Source organism: Fusarium solani (genome assembly GCF_023522795.1).
Source record: "Fusarium solani strain SB1 chromosome Unknown bctg00000000, whole genome shotgun sequence".
NCBI classification, from domain to species: domain Eukaryota; kingdom Fungi; phylum Ascomycota; class Sordariomycetes; order Hypocreales; family Nectriaceae; genus Fusarium; species Fusarium solani.
This window is the reverse complement of record NW_027072157.1, coordinates 4,664,611-4,681,021: the sequence shown is the minus strand read 5'-3', so window position 1 is coordinate 4,681,021 and position 16,411 is coordinate 4,664,611. Positions and strand designations below refer to the sequence as shown.

The following is a 16,411-nucleotide window of genomic DNA, read 5'->3' as shown; positions in this document are numbered from 1 at the left end:
TTTCCCGACCTGCATTTGTGTGAGCGCCTGAGCTGCTAGTTTTTCAGTTCTCACAAACATTTGTGATTGGTGAGTAAGCAACTTACCCTGCACTTCTTGTCAATCTCGCGCCAACAGAGAGGCAGAGGCAGTTCAAGACAGGATAAATAATACGAATATCGATAAATGATTCCCGACTGATATACTCATGAATTGTCAAGACGACATTTCTGGCTTGTGTGACTACCTACCTTGCAGCTATGTGCTTCTCACCATCCGCATGTTACCTTGACCCCTCAAATGCTAAAAAAGACCTTGACTTCAACGTCATTGCTCCATCGACTTTCAAGGCCCATTTCCTTCCACGCCTTGCCAATGTCGATCTCGAGAACATGGTCGTCGGCTTTCGAAATGGCCACCGTGTGTACTGGGATGACCTTTTCCTGAATCGTGATCAAAAAGTCGCCATCAATCGTCATGGCGGGAAGAGAAGATACATAGACACCTAACATCATTTATCAGTATCCCACTCACGAAAGACGGGTCTACAAAAACTCACCAAGAACGCCGAATGCCTTGACTCGCGTGTCAAGCATAACGCGGCCGTTCTCACGCTCCTCCACACTGCTCATAAATATTGCTGCGGCGCCAGCCATCTTACCCAGTAGTCCGAGGTTCGCGATCAACATGTCACCATGTGTCTTGCTAGACAGACTCGTCAAAGGAAAGGCGGAGAAGATTTCATATCCTCGAACAGGCAATGAGCCAGTGAGCAAAGACCCCGGGTCCTTGACAGTGACTGGTCGAGACACCTTGCCTGTAGTATGAGCACGAACCACATACTGAATACGGGGATCGGCTCCAGGAAAGACTGATAGCGGAATCAGATCGGTCAATGGCCGTGAAGAGACGTTGAATATCGCCAGGATAGGGTTGCCAGTTTGCGAGGCCCCTATTGTATATGGTTAGCCAATGCCGACATAACGATAAATGTGTTCACTTACCATGATAACTTCCCACCTTCAACAGGGAGTCATCATCATATCCCATATAAGGGTATACTGTCTTCCCCAGGACGCTCGGCCTAAAGATCACCGTCTTGCCCCGCGGAGTGAGGCCAGTCATCTGGTCGATAAGATCCATGTCATGTTCACCTGGGACATCTGTGATGTAGATGGGGCCTCCACTGATACAACGAGCTGCGGCGTGGAAGCCAGAATACTCGTGCACAGTCTGGAACATATCCCAGTCAGGAAGTATGTTGAGGTACTTCATGAATATGCTGTTGTGTGCGTTTGTCCACACGTGCCAAGGATGAGAGGCTGGTATCTCAGGGAAGAAGTCGTCCGAGTTGCGCACCAAGATGGTTGGCCGGTTCGTAGGCATCTGAGAGTGAAATAAAGCCTGTGGGAATTGAGACATGCAAGATATTGCCTTGGCGCTAAAATGCCGGAGAGTTGCAATGGTCCATGTGTCAAGATACTTGTTGATGAGATCACGGCGAGAAGAAGCGCCGACCCATGTATCCAGCATGAATTGGGCGTCTGTCTTGACGGCATCAATCCCACAGTCCACAAGAAACTTGTAAAAGTCATTATAGAGCCTCGAGACATCCTCTTCAGCGACAATCGTAATCTTGCCACCAAGGGGTAGGTTACGACGGTCAGCATCCTCACGGACAACCTCAACGGTCTTGTATGTCTTTGCAATCTTGCTGTCTGGGGCGATGCCACCCCAATATCCGAGGAGGGCGTGCCAGACAGCAATGTGCTGAATATGGGGGTGTTTCTCTCGAATATGGGAGACCGTTGCCTTCAGCCCCTTGGGGAATCCCTCAGGCTCTGCCTCAAAGTCTTTCCAGCCGTACTGAAACTGGCTTGGGCCACAGTAGTTAATTGACTGCCAGTTGTCATCAATAATGAGACTCGAGACGTTAATGTTGTTTTCGGACAACTTGTCTATGGCATCGAATATCTTCTGATCTGTAAGTCGCTGTCCGAGGGCATTCCAAGTGCCTGTTTAATGTCAGATCAAGGGTTTCAACTTTGGCAATAGAGAGCATACAAAAGCCCAGTCCATCAAACCAATACTCCAGCCACTTTGGCTTGAAGTCATCGACTAGGTTAGACAGCTGTTGCTCGTGTTCAGCATTGGCCTGTGCTGCTTGGGATACCAGGTTTCTAGCATGGTACATGACAGCAGCAACAGCGCACTCGAAATCTTCTCCTTCTGAGACGAGTATCGTGGCTTTCTCTTCCGAAAGCCCATCGTTCCGAGCCTATGCCAATCAGCAATTGATCATCGGCAGGTCTTGTGTATCAGAAACTCACATGAACCTGAAGTTGGTCCTTGGACCCTTGTCGGAAGACTGGCAAGACATGGTTAAGGCCACTGACAGCAAGGAAGACAAGGTTTTTGCCCCGGGGGCTTAGAAAACAACAGAGAATTCCGTCTTTGTCAAGGGAAAATTGCGCCTTTCCATGACGAGGGGCTAGCCAAGGTGACCAAAGTCGCACAAGGGCAAACCACCTGCTTCATGTCAGACGAGATGATTGGCATGGATGATAACGTCTGCCCGTGTACAGCGTCATCTTCCTTGTCTCACTCACCTCGCGAAAGATCCCCATGGAGTACCGATAGCAATGTCTCTATAGCTCGAATCGTCTCCCTTGGCTGGCGGAATCACGGTTTCGAGCGACCAGAGGGATGTTCTAGGTGATTGACTCAGGCATGACTTGATATCCCAGTCTCCAGAATTGAGATCAGGTATAAGATCAGATAGATTGTCAGATGAGACCCCAGCGGTAGTACTGACGATTAGGCCATCATCTAGGCCTTGTTCATCGCGTATCCACCTCCAATCGACATCTGGACTATGCCGAAACTTGAGAGTAAACCGCACTGAGGTGTCAAAGGAAAGAGATGATGTAAAGTGGAAGCGAGACACAGATTCGGGTATAGACTGCAAAGTTTGAGGGGCTAGAGCGTCTTCAACGGGGCACAGATGGGCATCTTTCCAGTCTGAACCATCTAGTGAATGCCACAGAGATATCTCCCAAGCTTCAGTCTCTCGAGACTTGGGTATTTCGAGAATAGCAGACAAGGTGATATCTTGGCCTTGAACTGGAGTTACTTGTCCCAATGGCGGGTAACTCTGGAGAACTGCCTTCATGCTTTCAGGGACCGGAGGAGGAGCAGGTTTCTGCTTGGCGATGTAGACAGCTTGAAAGACTTGGCCAAAGTCGTAGTTGTCAGAGGGCATTGCAAGGGACAGGAAGAACGAGAACAAGGAAGCAGGTTTGTGTAAGTATAGGTTTATTTGAGAGGTTGGACTTGAGACTCGAAGGTGTCGTACAGGACGATTCGTTTCTGCTTGCAATGATACCACAATCACATCAACAATTCGATGTTGATGCTCTGCGTTCGTGTGTACTTGGAACTGCCCGCCCTGGCAGGGACGAAAACAGACAGGCGTGCTGATGAGTGGCGGTTCGGTGGAGTCGGCACCGGTTAGTAATCGGCAGCTCCCATTGGACAGTGCCTTCCTTCCGGGTCGCTCTGATTCGGAGATGGTCGGAATGACTAAGCGCTCCGCCTAATTGCTCAGGCTGCAAATTATCTCAGGAAAGCTTCTAGCCGAGCCAGATCGAAAGATTTCATCAAACCACTCAATTCAGCGTTGACCCTCCAAACCTCCGTCATGGCGTCCCGGAGACTAGCTTTGAACCTCTCCCGAGGTCTGCGAAACCGTGCTGGTCTTTCGGCCGCCGCTCCCTTGACACGAGGCTTTGCCACGCCCTCTACCGTCGGCAAGACTCAGACCACAACTCTTCGCAATGGATTGACCGTGAGCACCGTCTACCGAGGCCAATTGGCCTCGACACCCATCTAGGAATGTCTTGCTGACCCGTATACCGCAGGTCGCGACCGAGCACTCCCCCTTTGCGCAAACCTCGACCGTCGGCGTGTGGATTGACGCTGGTTCCCGGGCTGAGACTGATGAGACCAATGGCACCGCGCACTTCCTCGAGCATCTCGCCTTCAAGGTTCGGCAACCCATCAATGGGTCCAGATCCATCACTAACAACACCACAGGGAACGGCCAAGCGTTCTCAGCAGCAATTGGAGCTGGAGATTGAGAACATGGGTGGCCACTTGAACGCCTACACCTCGGTCAGTCGGATGAAGGGATACACAATTTCACGAGGCTAACGACCATCCAGCGCGAGAACACCGTCTACTTCGCCAAGGCCTTCAACTCTGACGTCCCCCAGTGCGTCGACATCCTCTCCGACATTCTCCAGAACTCCCTGCTCGAGCAGTCCGCCATTGAGCGCGAGCGCGACGTTATCCTCCGAGAGTCCGAGGAGGTTGAGAAGCAGGTTGAGGAGGTTGTCTTCGACCACCTTCACGCCACTGCTTTCCAGCACCAGCCTCTTGGCCGCACCATCCTCGGCCCCCGCCAGAACATCCGCGACATCACCCGAACCGAGCTCGTCAACTACATCAAGAACAACTACACTGCTGACCGCATGGTTCTTGTCGGTGCTGGCGGTATCCCCCACGAGCAGCTCGTCGAGCTCGCTGAGAAGCACTTCAGCGGCCTCCCCAGCAGCGGCCCCAAGAACAGCGCCTACCTGCTTTCCAAGCAGAAGGCTGACTTCATGGGTTCCGATGTCCGTGTCCGTGATGACGCCATGCCCACTGCCAACATCGCTCTGGCCGTTGAGGGTGTCAGCTGGAACTCGGAGGACTACTTCACTGCCCTCGTTGCCCAGGCTATCGTCGGCAACTACGACAAGGCTGTTGGCCAGGCCCCCCACCAGGGCAGCAAGCTCAGCGGCTGGGTCCACAAGCACGATATCGCCAACAGCTTCATGAGCTTCTCTACCAGCTACAGCGACACTGGGTAAGTCTGATGTGTGTGACGTATACGCTTATATGACTAACAAATCCCAAGTCTCTGGGGTATCTACCTCGTCTCCGACAAGCCTGACCGAGTCGACGACCTCGTCCACTTCGCTATCCGCGAGTGGATGCGTCTCTGCACCAACGTTAGCGGTGCCGAGACCGAGCGTGCCAAGGCTCAGCTCAAGGCTTCCATCCTCCTGTCCCTCGACGGCACCACTGCCGTTGCCGAGGACATTGGCCGACAGCTCGTCACCACCGGCCGCCGCATGGCCCCCGGCGAGATCGAGCGTAAGATTGACGCCATCACTGAGAAGGATATCATGGACTTTGCCAACCGAAAACTCTGGGACCGGGATATCGCCGTCAGCGCGGTGGGTACCATTGAGGGTCTCTTCGACTACCAGAGACTCCGCAACACCATGAAGCCCAAGTTTTAAGGTAGAAAGGGCCAGTCAGGTTTGCGAAAATCGAGACCCGGGTATAGAGTGTATGAGATACCGTTTACAGGCCTAGTGTACCATAAGATTTCCTCTGTTCATACTAGGTAACGTGGAGTTGTGATAATTGTGTCTTGATTCTGAATGCCACCCCGTAGCCTCATTGTGAAGTTTCCATTTCTCATTTTTGCAGTGACGTCCTTGCCAGCAGAAACCTCCGTTCATGCCGGTATCGGTGGTCTAGAGATCCGTTACAAGGAAGAATCACACCACGAAGAATAATAGCACCTCGAGCCGAGACAAGGATATTCATGATGGTGTGAGCAACAGGCCCATGGCTTGGCAATGCAGGGTTACATATATAGAGCGTCTTTCGAGCTTGGCTCTGGTGTTGGCAGGGGATCGGTTCTGTCAAGCAAGACGGAAGGACATAGATTATCATCTGAATGGACCTCGACTATGGTCTTGTCAAACTTGGATTGTAATTGGAATAGGTAGGCAGAGTTGAATTAGACCTCGCAATGTAAATGGCCGAGCTGGGAAATGTGTAAAACTAACGTTTGTACCAAGACAGGACTTGGAAGAGCTGGTATGTTCATCAAGAACTTCCTTGGCGGCTCTCCGGAAGGCAGCCTCATATGTACGAGGCTTTTTTGGGGTTTCGGTGACGATGTGGTTGATGTCAAGGTTGTTGTATATGAGAGCCTGTGTTGGAGATGGTCCTTCTGGTGCTCTGGGATACATAGCGGGCAGATGTCTGCGCGACACGAGCGATGGATGTGGATAGCATCATAGTGATGAGCGTTGTGATGTAGTGTGAGTTGGGAAACCCCAAGGATTGAGTAGATGGTGATGAGGAAGAGAAATTCGAGCACCGGGAGGTTTCATTAAAAAACCACTGGTCGGTGTTGCTGCCTGAACCTTGATTGAGAGACATCTGAGCTACATCTACCGTATTGTTGCGATGCAGGCATATGGCACGTTCACGAGGAAATGATGATAAAGCTTGAGCCCAGGTCCGAGCCAACAGGCAACGGTTGCCCTCATGAAATAGGTATCTATAACCTACTGCCTTCCCTTGTCCTGAACGCCCTAAACACCATTGACACCATTCGCGTGTGCCCCGTTTTGCAAATGTCCTTGAGTTGACGAGGGAGCCACCTAGCTCTGCTCGGCCATCTCCTCGTCCACATCCTCACCAAACATATCCTCCACCGTGCCTCCCTCCACACCATCGCCGCCAATATCTTCCGGCTCGGGACCTTCGATGCCCTCCATGGCGTCGCCTCCCATATCCTCGTCGTCATCCGCCTCATCCCACATATCCTTCAAGCCCCAGCTCGTTCCACTAAGCACGAACCGCTCGCTTGGTAGTCGAACACCCCATTCGCTGGGTACGATCTTGGGAAGCGCCACCTTGTTCCGTTCGCGCGCCAGCTCTTGCATGTAGTCCTTGCTGATACCACCACCTCCACTGCCCCCGCGGAACTGGTAGCTGAGGCGCGCCGCTATGGCGAGCTTCACGGCGTTGGCTGTTACTGCTGCGTCTCCTGCAGGCGCGGAGATTGCGCCCGAGTTTGCTGATGGCTTGGCACCCGCGTGAGTGACATAAGGGTCGCCGGAGAGGTGTAGTGCATCGTTAAGCACTGAAGAGGTATGGCGGTATGCAAAATCGAGGAGGAGGAGGGGCACGCGCTGCTCGTATGCGGTGACGCCCTGGGAGGTCAACAAGAGCTCGATGAGACGAGAGTCGCGAGGGCGAGGTGCCGAGCTCGATGGCGCAGGAGGAGGAGCGTTTTGTGAGGAGGCGGCAGGTTGGCTGGTAGTTGTGGTCTGGGTATTGGGAACGGTTTGCGAAGTGCCTGCTGAAGAGGCTGGCACCCCATTCGTCTGGGGCTGACTCGATGCCATGTTCGGTGGTGCTGCGATGCTTCGAATGAGAAGTGAGGAAGTGGCGATGCGACCGGCTGTGAGATGTCTAAGTTGATCGCGAGGCTAGCATTCGAGTGTCGCGCCGGCGCGATGCAACTGTCGCGTCCACAATTAGGCCAGCTTTTGAGATGGAATAAATGTGGAAGTAGATGAGGATGAGAGGCTTTGGAATTCGGATAAGATGAGAGAAGAAAACAAACGCCGGATTTATGGGCTTGGCGCGTATTAGGAAGTTTGGAAGATTCTCCCGTTTGATGGCCAGTCGTTTGATAGCCTCATGCGGCTGTGGTTGAGCGAGCAGGGCCTCGGATTTTCTGATAATCCGAAAACACCCTGCAGTCGAAGCACAGACCACACCTTATTTTTTCATCCATTTGCGCAAGCCGGATTTGCTTCTCGGGAGTGGGAAGGAAGCGATGGAGGGGCAGGGGCGAAAAGACGGAAGGTGTGCCCCACCAGTTGCCGCCGATGCAGGACTCAGTCATCACTCACAACTTTTCTCGCGGGCGATCGGCCTTGACTCATTTATCTAGAACTTCCAATCAACGATTCGCGGCCATACCTTGACCTTTTGCGTCTTTCGACATCAATTCCTCCTCTCGGGTCCTTGCAGTATGGAGACGACCCTCCCGTTGCCGTTCCTGGTCAGTGTAGCTGGTCCTGAGGGACAAGCTGCCGACAATGGCCTCACTCCTCAGGAGGTCGCTCTTCTTGGAGCTCCTTTCTATGAGACAGCTTCCAAGGATTGGGGCCGTCCCGTCGCCGGAACTATTGTCCACATGGACGCTACGAACCTGAGCAGCCCTGACGACGTGGTTGCTCTCCTCGATGGCGGGGTACGAAAAGTGTTTGTCCCCTCCAAGAACATTTCCGAGTACACAGAGTTTGGCGCAAGAGTTATCCCGACTGTGTGTAACCTTGACCTTTCTGCGGCTACGGAAAGTGGCCTGTTGATCAAGGACTTCGATACTTCATCGAGTGAGCTCGGCAAGTTCATCGAGGAAGCCAGTGCCAGAAAGATCAAGAACCTCTTCCTCAAGCCAACACCGAAGACTGCCCTGGAGAATTTTGTTGAGGTGGCTAAGAAATGCAACGCCATCCCGATTCTCCCCTCTACTGGTCTCACAACCGACAAAAATGACTCGACAAGACTGGTTCTGTCCAAAGTGATTGCGTCATACTGGAAGTCTGATCGACCTGACGGCCTTATCCCCACCGTGGTCACCGATGATGCTGGAATTGCCTTGGGTCTTGCCTACACGAGCGAGGAGAGCATTCTTGAGGCTTTGCGCACTCAGGCTGGGGTGTATCAAAGCCGGAAACGGGGACTTTGGGTCAAGGGACTCACCTCTGGCGACACTCAGGAGTTGCTGCGGATCGGCCTTGACTGTGACAATGACACTCTGAAGTTTGTTGTCAACCAGAAGGGTCGTTTCTGCCACCTTCAGCAGTTTGGATGCTTCGGTGATCTCAATGGTATTTCTGCGCTGGAGCAGACTCTCAAGTCTCGGAAACAGTCTGCCCCTGCCGGGTCTTATACTGCTCGTTTGTTCTCCGACGAGAAGCTACTTCGAGCCAAGATCATGGAGGAGGCCGAGGAGCTCTGCGACGGCACAACCAAGGAGAACATTGCCTTTGAAGCTGCCGACCTCATCTACTTTGCCCTGACCAAGGCCATTGGCGCCGGTGTCAGCCTGGCTGATATTGAGGCAAACCTCGATGCCAAGAGCCTTAAGGTGAAGAGGAGAGCCGGCAACGCCAAGGGAAAGTGGGCTGAAAAGGAAGGTATCAAGACTGAGGCCGCCCCTACGAAGCCTACACCTCCACCTGCCGAGAAGCCTGCCGATGGTCGTATCGAGATGGAGAGAATCGACGCTTCCAAGATCTCTGAGGCTGAGCTCATCGAGAAGTTGAAGCGCCCCTCTCAGAAGTCTCCTGACGCCATTCTCAAGATCATCAAGCCCATCATTGAGGAGGTGCGGGCTGGTGGTGACAAGGCGGTGCTCTCATACACCCACAAGTTTGAGAAGGCAACTTCTTTGACGTCGCCAGTCCTCAAGGCTCCCTTCCCCAAGGAGCTGATGGACATTTCCCCCGAGACTATCAAGGCGATCGACATTTCTTTCGAGAACATCCGACGATTCCACTCTGCCCAGAATGAGGAGCAGTCCCTACAGGTCGAGACTATGCCAGGCGTTGTCTGCAGCCGTTTCTCTAGACCCATCGAGAGGGTCGGCCTGTACATCCCCGGTGGAACCGCCGTCCTGCCCAGCACTGCACTGATGTTGGGTGTGCCCGCTATGGTGGCTGGCTGCAAGAAGATTGTCTTTGCCTCACCCCCTCGATCAGACGGCCGGATTACCCCTGAGATTGTCTACGTCGCCCACAAGGTTGGTGCTGAGAGCATCGTCTTGGCTGGAGGTGCTCAGGCTGTTGCTGCCCTGGCTTATGGCACTGAGAGTGTCACCAAGGTGGACAAGATCCTGGGACCTGGTAACCAGTTTGTGACAGCAGCCAAGATGCACGTTAGCAACGACACCAACGCCGGCGTGGGTATCGATATGCCTGCTGGCCCATCCGAGGTTCTCGTGGTTGCTGACAAGGACGCCAACCCTGCCTTTGTTGCCTCTGACTTGCTCTCTCAAGCCGAGCACGGTGTTGACAGCCAGGTCATCTTGCTTGCTGTCGACTTGAACGAAGAGCAGCTCAAGGCTATCGAGGACGAGGTTCACAAGCAAGCTCTGGCCCTCCCCCGAGTTGATATTGTGCGTGGCTCTATCGCCCACTCTGTGACCGTCCAGGTCAAGGATGTTGAGGAGGCTATGCGTATTAGCAACGAGTACGCCCCTGAGCATCTGATTCTGCAGCTCAAGGATGCCGAGAAGGTTGTCGACCAGGTTATGAACGCTGGCAGTGTGTTTGTTGGTGCCTGGACCCCTGAAAGTGTTGGTGACTACTCTGCTGGTGTTAACCACTCGCTGCGTAAGTTTCAAAATGGTTCCTGAGTTTGTGACGCGTGACTGACCATTTTATAGCTACTTATGGCTTTGCCAAGCAGTACTCCGGCGTCAACCTGGGCTCGTTCCAGAAACACATCACCAGCTCCAACCTTACCGCCGAAGGACTCAAGAACGTCGGCTCTGCTGTTATGCAGCTGGCCAAGGTTGAGGAGCTTGAGGCTCACAGACGGGCCGTTGAGATCCGTATTGAGCACATGAACCGACAGTAGAGAAGGAAGGGTAAAACATAGAAGGAGATGGACGGGCGTGATTTCATTTAGGAGGGGTTAGGGGTTGGGACATGGGAGTAGACTTGGTTTCAAAATGTTGACACTTGTGTATTGCTCGTAATGACTCGATCAGTTGATGATCTTGATGAGTGATGTCTTGTAGTTGGGCAACGATATGCTCAACTGATATTCTAGCTGGATGTACAGCAAAGCTTTTATTCGCCTGCAGCAACGCAGAATGCCATGCTCTGATCACTCCAGATGCAAGAGATGCTCAACGCCGCGCTATGCCACCGTAGATGTATGCCTGGTAATTCCATCATCGCCCTGTTTCCATCTGTTCTCTGCGCAACACGCCCCCTGAAAAGCCCACAACCACTGACGACTCTTTCTAAATGTAAAGAAAGCCAAAAGAACGCCATGAATCCAAAACTCCTTACACTGTGTCGGGAGGAGCTGCTGCTACCCGAGTCCCCTGTTAACCATGCTTAGCTTTCACTTCCGACTCTTTTATTTCTCCACGGAGAGATGACCAACCCCAGTGATATGCTGGGCGAGGACGTCCTCTACGACGCTGGTCTTTCGCTTGTGCTGATGCTCAACGGCCGCTTTTTCGCCAGAGGCGTCCTCGCCCTTTTCTTCGTCTTCATGACCCTCTTCACCATCTTCATATACATCCTCGTCGTCCTCTTCATCGTCAGCCTCTTCAAGGTCTTGTGTCATAGATGCTCTTAGACGCTCCTCGTCGACACTGCCACTCAAAACACTCTCTGCCTCTGCAAACTCGTCCATGGATGCGCGGGAAATGTAGCTATCAGCGAGACCTTCGCCAATCTCATCCATGTCCTCGTCATCTTCCTCTCCCTCTTCGTCATCGATGTCGTCTTCGTCTTCTTCTTCTTCTTCTTCTTCTTCATCCGCGTACACGGGAGCTTGCCGTCCTGGACGAACATCATCCTCGTCGCTCTCGCTCGCCGAAAAGTCGGCCATGGCGAGAGGATCATCTCGCCAGTACTTGAAATCTGTGTACTCTTCACCACCACCCTTGACCAGTGTGCTCACCGGAGGGAAATAGTGGTCGACGACTTCGTTGATGTTGACGTAGCTCATCTTGAGCTTGTTAAGACTCAAAAGATCGAGAGAAACCTCTGAGTTGGAGTTGATTGTGAAAATCCTGTTTCTAGGTACATCGACAGTTCGATACGAGATCTGGTCAGTCAATCGGTTTCCGTAACCAGCGTAGAAGGGCGTACGGTCCGGGCCGTATAGGTTGCGAATATCTCGGAGAGTAGCCATCTTGAAGATATGGGGCTTGCGAAGGTAGATTTCTCGCCTCAACGCTGCCATTGTTCGATCAGGGGAGAGAATAGTAGGCCCTGGCGGCATCTTGTAACCGTCTTGGACAATGCCAGCAAGATATGCTCTTGTGGTATCAGACTGGCCGACTGATCGACTTGTGAGATACATGATATTGTACCCGTTGGCAGAGATATCACTATAGAGCTTGGCAACGCCCGAATGAGTCCAGTCACGGCCGATCATGTTCAACACATGCCCCAGAGCATCCGACTTGGTAATTGTACCGTCAATGTCGGAAATGACAACAGGTGTCTCGTGCTTCCAGAGATACATGTTTGCTGTGCATGTTGCTCGGTTGACAGTGAAGGCCATGACGTTCGCTCCGGGTTGCAGGTTCAAGTCCTTGAGCTGCTGACTAGTAAGCCGTAAGGTCTTGGCATAGTTCCTGTTAGGATCTCCTGCGTGGCCCGAAGAGCCAGGTGGTGTCCGAGGAGGTGTCTGCAGATCCGCTGGACCAGCATCAGACTCGGATCGGCGATGGGAGGGAAGAGGCGCCGCAGTGGCATCGCTGCTGTCGCTCTGATATCCGGGATCCGAAACAGCATCGGCTGCCATATGCTGACGATGGGACTGCAGAGCCCCCTCGATTGTCTTGTTCATGGCAGCTTGCTTGGCGCTTTCGCTGCTATAGATCCACAGGTTTCCCTGCTCATCAAAGCCGAAGAGCGCGCCAATGTCATAGTTGCCATCCAGCTCCTCAGAGAGGATCTTGCGAGCGAGGATCTCGGCCCGCAGAATGTCCTCCTCGTTGCTCTTGAACCCGGTCATGTCCAGCATGAGGTCGCCCGTGTCGGTGACTTTGCTAGGAATGTTGGCGGCGGAAAACTCCCTGGAGAGTGCCCTGGCACGCTCAAGGGCCTCCCTAGGGCCAAGAGGGGGCGGGCTAAGGGACCGCTCAGAAGCGACATAATCTCCATCAATGGAACTATTCCCGTCTCGATCTTGACTCCGGGCGCTCTGGCGGAGGATATCGTCGCTGTGCGGTCGGGGTATGCTCGAAGACCAATCGCCGGATGCTGGACGAGCGCTGCGTAGTTCAGGAGAGGTCGATGGCGTAATCATGCCTGCACAGGAGGTTAGTCGGTGTCACAGAATAAGCAAAGTCAAACACATACCATGCTCGTTCTGTTTGTTATAGAGAACAGCGGGAGGCGGTCGACGAGGTTTGCTCTCGGAGGCATCGAGCTCAAAGGCTTCTGGCTCCTGTAAACCAGCTGCCGAAGCCTGCTCGGGATCCAGAGGTGGACTGCTCGCGGGACTAGACGCAGGGGAGACGAGGGGTGATGTCTGTAGCGACTGGGGAATGTTGTCGGTGGTTTCGAAGACAAAGAAGGCCTCGCCGCCCTCGCCAAGCTTCATGGAATAGTTCTGCTTTACGCCATTGACCTTGAACTCGACCTTCTTATCCGACGGCCGCAGAAGAGAAAACTTTCCGAAGCGGACATGGAACGGTGAGCAGAGCAGCGAGCCGTCTTCCTGCTCGACGACGATGACATCAATAGCGCCGCTGAGGGTGGCTGGATTGATCGAGTTCCATGCTGTCGAGACCGACGAGCTGAGGCCGCGCACGTACTGCATCTTGCCTCTGGCGGGCGGAAGGCGTCGAGGCGCTCGAGTTCTTCTTTCTCTCCAACAAGGCGAGGCTGGGTGCGAAACTGTAGCGGCTTGTCGCGGGGCCGACTCGACGACGATCCGAAGGGCGGTCGATCACAAGCTTCAAGAGGCGGAACGGAAACGGAACGGTACGACAGAGTGAACGTTCGGTCGAGGTCATAGAACAACCAGGAGCCTAAAAAAAACCTTTACCCGTACACGGAGGGAGGAAATAAGCGTACGGGATGTTTATCAAGAAGAGTTCAAGGCGGACGGAATGCGGATTGTTGGGGGACTGGGCGGTCGAATCGACGGGTCGGTCGAGGCGGGTTGAGCGCAACAGGAAGCGGGCGAGGTACCCGGTACAAAAAAGGACGCTTGCTGGTTGGTTGGGCGGGCCTCTCTTTTTTGCCGGTCAGGTGAATACGTCACCAGAGCTCAAAAGCAGCGTGTAAATGTGAATATGGAACAAAACCACAAACGAGTCTCGAGGGATCTTGAGAGAGGAAAAAATAAGACAAGAAATGATGCCTGAAAATGATGACAACGAGGTGTGATCGAGTAAAAAAAAAAGGGGAGCGCATGGAGGCGTTTTACTCCCGCGGCCGGTGCAGTAACAGGAAGCTCAGAATGACGAAGTTTCGCAGCGGCTGCCCGTCCTGGGCGTTGAGGGGCGTCCCGCCCAACATTGGGGGGGCTGACAGGTCGTTGTAGAGGGTACAAGCCTCTACCGCGCAGGGGTCTAGACGCCCATCAACGCCCCAGCAGAATCTATCACATGAATCTTTGAGGACAATGCGTGGGATAGCCTGACAGTTCTTTGTTCCACAAGGCATTCTCTATTTGACAGTGGCATAATTTTGTAAATTGCTTTCTGTGTGTATTCGCTTGTTTAAACCAACCCAATGACAAGGAAGTACCAAGAGCCTTGCGAAATAACGATATCCAATACATACTTATCTCTTCGCTTGTCTTGTCAAGTTTGAACCTTTAACCATAAAGAGTTCAATACCATGCTGATCATTGTTCACCTTCTTAAAGTAAGAAATCTGTTTCTATTAAACATTTGTCTCCCTCTGCTATTGAGATTTCTAGTTTAACATCCGAGCCATTTTTTTAAAGTGTAGGGTATATTGGAGGTTGAGAGCTGCTCTAGGACAAACGGCTCACGCACTCGAATCCTGGACCATACGCTAAGATTCTTTACCTTAGCTGAGAAAATTTGTTAACTATTGCGCTGCCCATCTCATGCTCCCACTCTGACCTTGGCAAGGTTCTCAAGCAGGGCTTCAGATGCCATCTCGAATCCAGTTCTTTTTTAGACTGTAGTGGGCTAACCTATTCACATTGTGATGGTGTCCGGGTTCGCGAAAGTCGAGCTCATCCTTGATCCATTCGTACTCCTTGGAAAGCTGATATTCAAATTGGTGATCAGGATGAGACGCCCCTATATTACGGACTTTGGGAGCGGCTTCAAATATCTGCTTGAGTTGTTGAAGGCGCCATTGACGGCACCTGACATCATGTCCTGGTGTCCCAGCAAGCATGGGCTTTTCATGCGCCCAGCGAGTTATGACCGTCGTTGTCTTGCCCATGATGCATTCGTAGGCACATCCAAAGGCAGGACCCTCACCCCCCATGAACTCACCTAGTTTCATGGGGGAACGAAAGTCGGGCCAGGCGTCACCCTAGTTATGCCCCCAGATGCCCTGTTCCACCCAACGGCTTCGGATATTGTTTTTAGCGTTCGCATATACATCCATCCAGCAGTTCCACGGCAGCGTCTACTTCCGCCTGTACCGCTTTCCTGCTAGTTGGTGGATGAGGCGCTCGCACTCACGGGCGACTTGGCTTTTGAACTGAGGCAAGGGTCTTGACATGCCCGTTGGCCTAAATACTTGCTCAAACTCGCGGGGGCCGGGGCTCCACCCATGGTTTCCTTTTTCTAAATACTGTCCTTCAATAGCTGCTTTGTACCTTGCTAAAAACTCGTCAAGAACGTCATTTTTGAGACGCAAAGGATCTGCCTGCTCAGAAGGCTCACCCAGGGCAGTCAAGAACCAGTCTTGCCCAAAGTTCTTGTCTTGAGAATGAGGCTCAGGAATTAAATTTGCTTCATGAGGTTCATCGACATTCTCTCCGGCTGTGTTCTGTATGTTTAGATCGATAGGAGACATGTGTGCAAGTTGTAATTCTGTATGTCTCAAATTGCGAATATGTTATACTATTATTGCAGTTGAGAATTATCCTTATAAGATTGCCTGGATTCTGATATATGTATATCTGACGACATAAAGATCAAGGCCTCAGCTAATCAGTTCGAGGGATTCTCCATGCTACTGGCTGATTCAGTTATTACTTTGTGTGACTTATTCGGTACTTCGTCTTGGCAACATTGCCTACTCACCAGCTCTATTTCGAGAGGTAGAGCGGTAATTGCGCCCACCCCCCAACAACTCAAGATTGGATGATGCTACCCTGAGCACAACTGGTCAGTCACACCCTTTATGTGACCCATGATGGGCGGTGATAATCTGATTAATTAAGTAAGGCCTATTTGGATTTTGAAAGAAAGCCACCATCCAAAGAGCAGTCTGGTATTTGGCTCGCCGCCACGACAATGAGAGCAACGTAAGGCAACAGGAACAGTGTGGATGTTATGTACACTTTTGCGATATCTAAACCAGCAAATAACTATGAAGTTTGAGAATGTGCTTAATTTCCTTCTGTTTCAACCTGGTTCGCCTGGTATCATATTTATCAGATACCTATATCGGACATGTTTTTTTGCTTGTCCTGTTTGGCCTCTCCCAATCGGGCAAGTCGGTTAACTTCCAGGACATTTTATTTGCTTTTTGTTTGTTGTTTATGTTCCTCACTGTGTATTTTCCTATCACTCTGATTGTACTCTTTGTCAGTTAGTGATTCATTTCTCACCAACGTCAAATACTCATATACTCAGGTTAAGATC

At 52.1% G+C, this 16,411-nt stretch overlaps 5 protein-coding genes across 5 annotated transcripts; 2 read left to right on the top strand and 3 right to left on the bottom strand.

Annotated features, from left to right (window-relative positions):
- Positions 1 to 275: 275 nt before the first annotated feature.
- On the bottom strand, positions 276 to 3,241 carry MRS44_001481 (uncharacterized protein; the record flags this gene model as incomplete). Its single annotated transcript, XM_065623715.1, has 6 exons — positions 276 to 484; positions 539 to 931; positions 984 to 1,994; positions 2,044 to 2,257; positions 2,310 to 2,406; positions 2,589 to 3,241. 6 exons carry the CDS (start codon positions 3,239 to 3,241, stop codon positions 276 to 278), a joined length of 2,577 nt encoding a protein of 858 aa, XP_065480145.1.
- Positions 3,242 to 3,679: 438 nt separating this feature from the next.
- MRS44_001480 (uncharacterized protein) lies at positions 3,680 to 5,327 on the top strand (the record flags this gene model as incomplete). Its single annotated transcript, XM_046274890.2, has 5 exons — positions 3,680 to 3,826; positions 3,900 to 4,025; positions 4,075 to 4,152; positions 4,203 to 4,888; positions 4,940 to 5,327. The coding sequence occupies 5 exons, from the start codon at positions 3,680 to 3,682 to the stop codon at positions 5,325 to 5,327; spliced, it is 1,425 nt and encodes a 474-aa protein (XP_046138247.1).
- A 1,161-nt stretch (positions 5,328 to 6,488) lies between these two features.
- On the bottom strand, positions 6,489 to 7,238 carry MRS44_001479 (uncharacterized protein; the record flags this gene model as incomplete). Its single annotated transcript, XM_046267344.2, has 1 exon — positions 6,489 to 7,238. The coding sequence occupies one exon, from the start codon at positions 7,236 to 7,238 to the stop codon at positions 6,489 to 6,491; it is 750 nt and encodes a 249-aa protein (XP_046138249.1).
- A 635-nt stretch (positions 7,239 to 7,873) lies between these two features.
- On the top strand, positions 7,874 to 10,488 carry MRS44_001478 (uncharacterized protein; the record flags this gene model as incomplete). Its single annotated transcript, XM_046274891.2, has 2 exons — positions 7,874 to 10,241; positions 10,295 to 10,488. 2 exons carry the CDS (start codon positions 7,874 to 7,876, stop codon positions 10,486 to 10,488), a joined length of 2,562 nt encoding a protein of 853 aa, XP_046138250.2.
- A 510-nt stretch (positions 10,489 to 10,998) lies between these two features.
- Positions 10,999 to 15,617, bottom strand: MRS44_001477 (uncharacterized protein; the record flags this gene model as incomplete). Its single annotated transcript, XM_065623714.1, has 6 exons — positions 10,999 to 12,911; positions 12,963 to 13,364; positions 13,421 to 13,636; positions 14,397 to 14,428; positions 14,779 to 15,128; positions 15,339 to 15,617. The coding sequence occupies 6 exons, from the start codon at positions 15,615 to 15,617 to the stop codon at positions 10,999 to 11,001; spliced, it is 3,192 nt and encodes a 1,063-aa protein (XP_065480144.1).
- Positions 15,618 to 16,411: the final 794 nt, after the last annotated feature.